We start from the raw sequence: 2311 nt of genomic DNA on the forward strand, positions 1-2311 counted from the left end.
TCTCAAAAAATAAATAAAAATAAATAATTAGTTAATTAAAAAATTAAATGGCATTTGTACAATTTGCACTATTTAGGCAATTTTTAATTTCATACATTGGATGCAGTTGGATCTGTCTTTCAGCAACAAAAGTTCTACTATCACACAAAAGAGAAGAAGTTCCAACTGAAATACAAATCACTATTGGCTGAAAGCAAAGGCTTCCAGGTGTATTGTATCTTCAGAGGAATATTTCCAGAAGAAAAAAATGATCTTCTGTCAAATTCTAATTGAAGTATTTCTTACTTCTTAGTTATATAACTAGTCATGTTTTTTTTTTTTTTTTCCTTTTAAGAGACAGGTCTGATTCTGTCACCCAGGCCAGCATGCAGTGGCAACTTTTTTGCTCACTGAAGCCTCAAACTCCTAGGTTCAAGTCATCCTCCTGCCTGAGTCTCCTGAGCAGCTGGGAATACAGGTGGGTGCCACCAGGCCCGGCTAATGTTTAATTTTTTGTACAGAAGGGGTCTCCCTGTGTTGGCCAGGCTGGTCTTAAATTCCTGGCCTCAAGCGATTTTCCTGCCTCGGCCTCCAGAAGTGCTGGAATTATAGGTGTGAGCCACCAAACATGGTTAGAATTACTGCACCCAGTAAGTCACTCATTCTAAATTGAATATGTGTTTCCATGATTATCAACTTTTGTTCATCTGTACATTTATAAGTTGATAATCAAAAACTGACATGCAGCCGCGCACTGTGGTTCACACCTGTAATCCCAGTACTTTAGGAGGCCAAGGCAGGTGGATCACTTGAGCTCAGGAGTTTGAGACTAGCATGGGCAACCCAGGAAAGACCCCATCTCTACAAAATAAATAAATAAATAAATTATCTGGGTTTGGTGGTGCTTGCCTGTGGTCCCAGCTACTTAGGAGGCTGAGGTGGGAGGATAACTTGAGCCCAGGAAGTAAGGCTGCAGTGAGCCATAATAGTGCCACTGCACTCCAGCCTGGGCAACAAAGTGAGACCTGTCTAAAAAAAACACAAAATACAGATACATGTTTTATTTTCTCTCAGTATACCTCAAAAAGTAAATCAAGAAGCAGACTAGAATAAAATATATTGTTAAAAGTAATAGGAAACCTGGCTGGGCGCGGTGGCTCACACCTGTAATTACAGCACGTTGGAAGACAAAGGCAGACAGATCGCCTGAGGTCAGGAGTTTGAGACCAGCCTGATTAACATGGTGAAACCTCGTCTCTACTAAAAATGCAAACAGAATTAGCTGTGTGTGGTGGCACATGCCTGTAGTCCCAGCTACTTGGGAGGTGGAGGCATGAGAATCACTTGAACCCAGGAGGCAGAGGTTGTAGTGAGCCAAGATCATGCCACTGCACTCCAGCCTTTTTTTGAGGCAGTAATAGGAAACCTGAAGTCTGCAAAATGTCAAAGCATTAGACAAATGAGATTCCCCCAACAAAGGTGTCAAAGCTTTATTATTCAAATGTATGTAATCAATGAAATTTGAAAGCTTTTAGAAAAAATGATTTTCATCTCCATTTAGAGATGCTCTCAGAGCTTAGTGCATGTCAAAGCGCACATCCTACCATTCTGACTGACATAGTAAGCAAAGAAAACACTTCTTCAATGAACAAATGAGCTGACTCATTTCTCCATCAGTGCATTACACAAAGTGGGGCAACACTTCCTGCTGAGACTCATGGAGCAACTTCCAAAATTGAACTGCTCTTCCAAATGTAAACTACTTGAGGAATAGAGGGGTGGCAAATTAATCACCTCTGGCTGAAAGTGGTTCAAGTGGAGAAGTAGATGAGGATGTCTTCCTTCGAACTAGGGTTAGGTGTACCACCTGCCCTGCATTTCGTAATACTTCAACAACATCTTGGTTGGCAAAACCCTGAATGTTCACGCCATCGACCTAAAACATCAAGAGAAACATTAAACAGAGGTTTCAAGTTAGCTATTATTTTTAGCTCTGGCAAAAATGAGGCAATTCCTTTCATTCCAAAAATAAATTATTTAGGCCAGGTATGGTGGCTCGTGCCTGTAATCCCAGTACTTTGGTAGGCCAAGGTGGGTGGATCACCTGAGGTCAGGAGTTTGAGACCAGACTGGCCAACATGGCGAAACCCCATCTCTACTAAACATACAAAAATTAGCCAGGTGTGGTGGCAGACACCTGTAGACCCAGCTACTCGGAAGGCTGACGCAGGAGAATCGCTTGAACCTGGGAAGCAGTGGTTGGAGTGAGCCAAGATTGTGCCATTGCACTCCAGCCTGGGTGACAGAGCAAGACAAAGGAAGGAGGGAAGGA

General features: G+C 42.3%; 1 protein-coding gene across 1 annotated transcript in view; it reads right to left on the bottom strand.

The window, feature by feature from the left end:
- INADL (InaD-like (Drosophila)) overlaps positions 1–2311 on the bottom strand; it is a 472039-nt gene that overhangs the window by 417918 nt on the left and 51810 nt on the right. The window contains exon 11 of the mRNA XM_011941560.1: positions 1774–1915. Within this exon, the coding sequence (XP_011796950.1) occupies positions 1774–1915 (142 nt within the window). The remainder of the gene's footprint in view (positions 1–1773; positions 1916–2311) is intronic.

The sequence above is a fragment of the Colobus angolensis genome, unplaced genomic scaffold, assembly GCF_000951035.1.
Source record: "Colobus angolensis palliatus isolate OR3802 unplaced genomic scaffold, Cang.pa_1.0 Scaffold102, whole genome shotgun sequence".
Lineage (NCBI taxonomy): Eukaryota > Metazoa > Chordata > Mammalia > Primates > Cercopithecidae > Colobus > Colobus angolensis.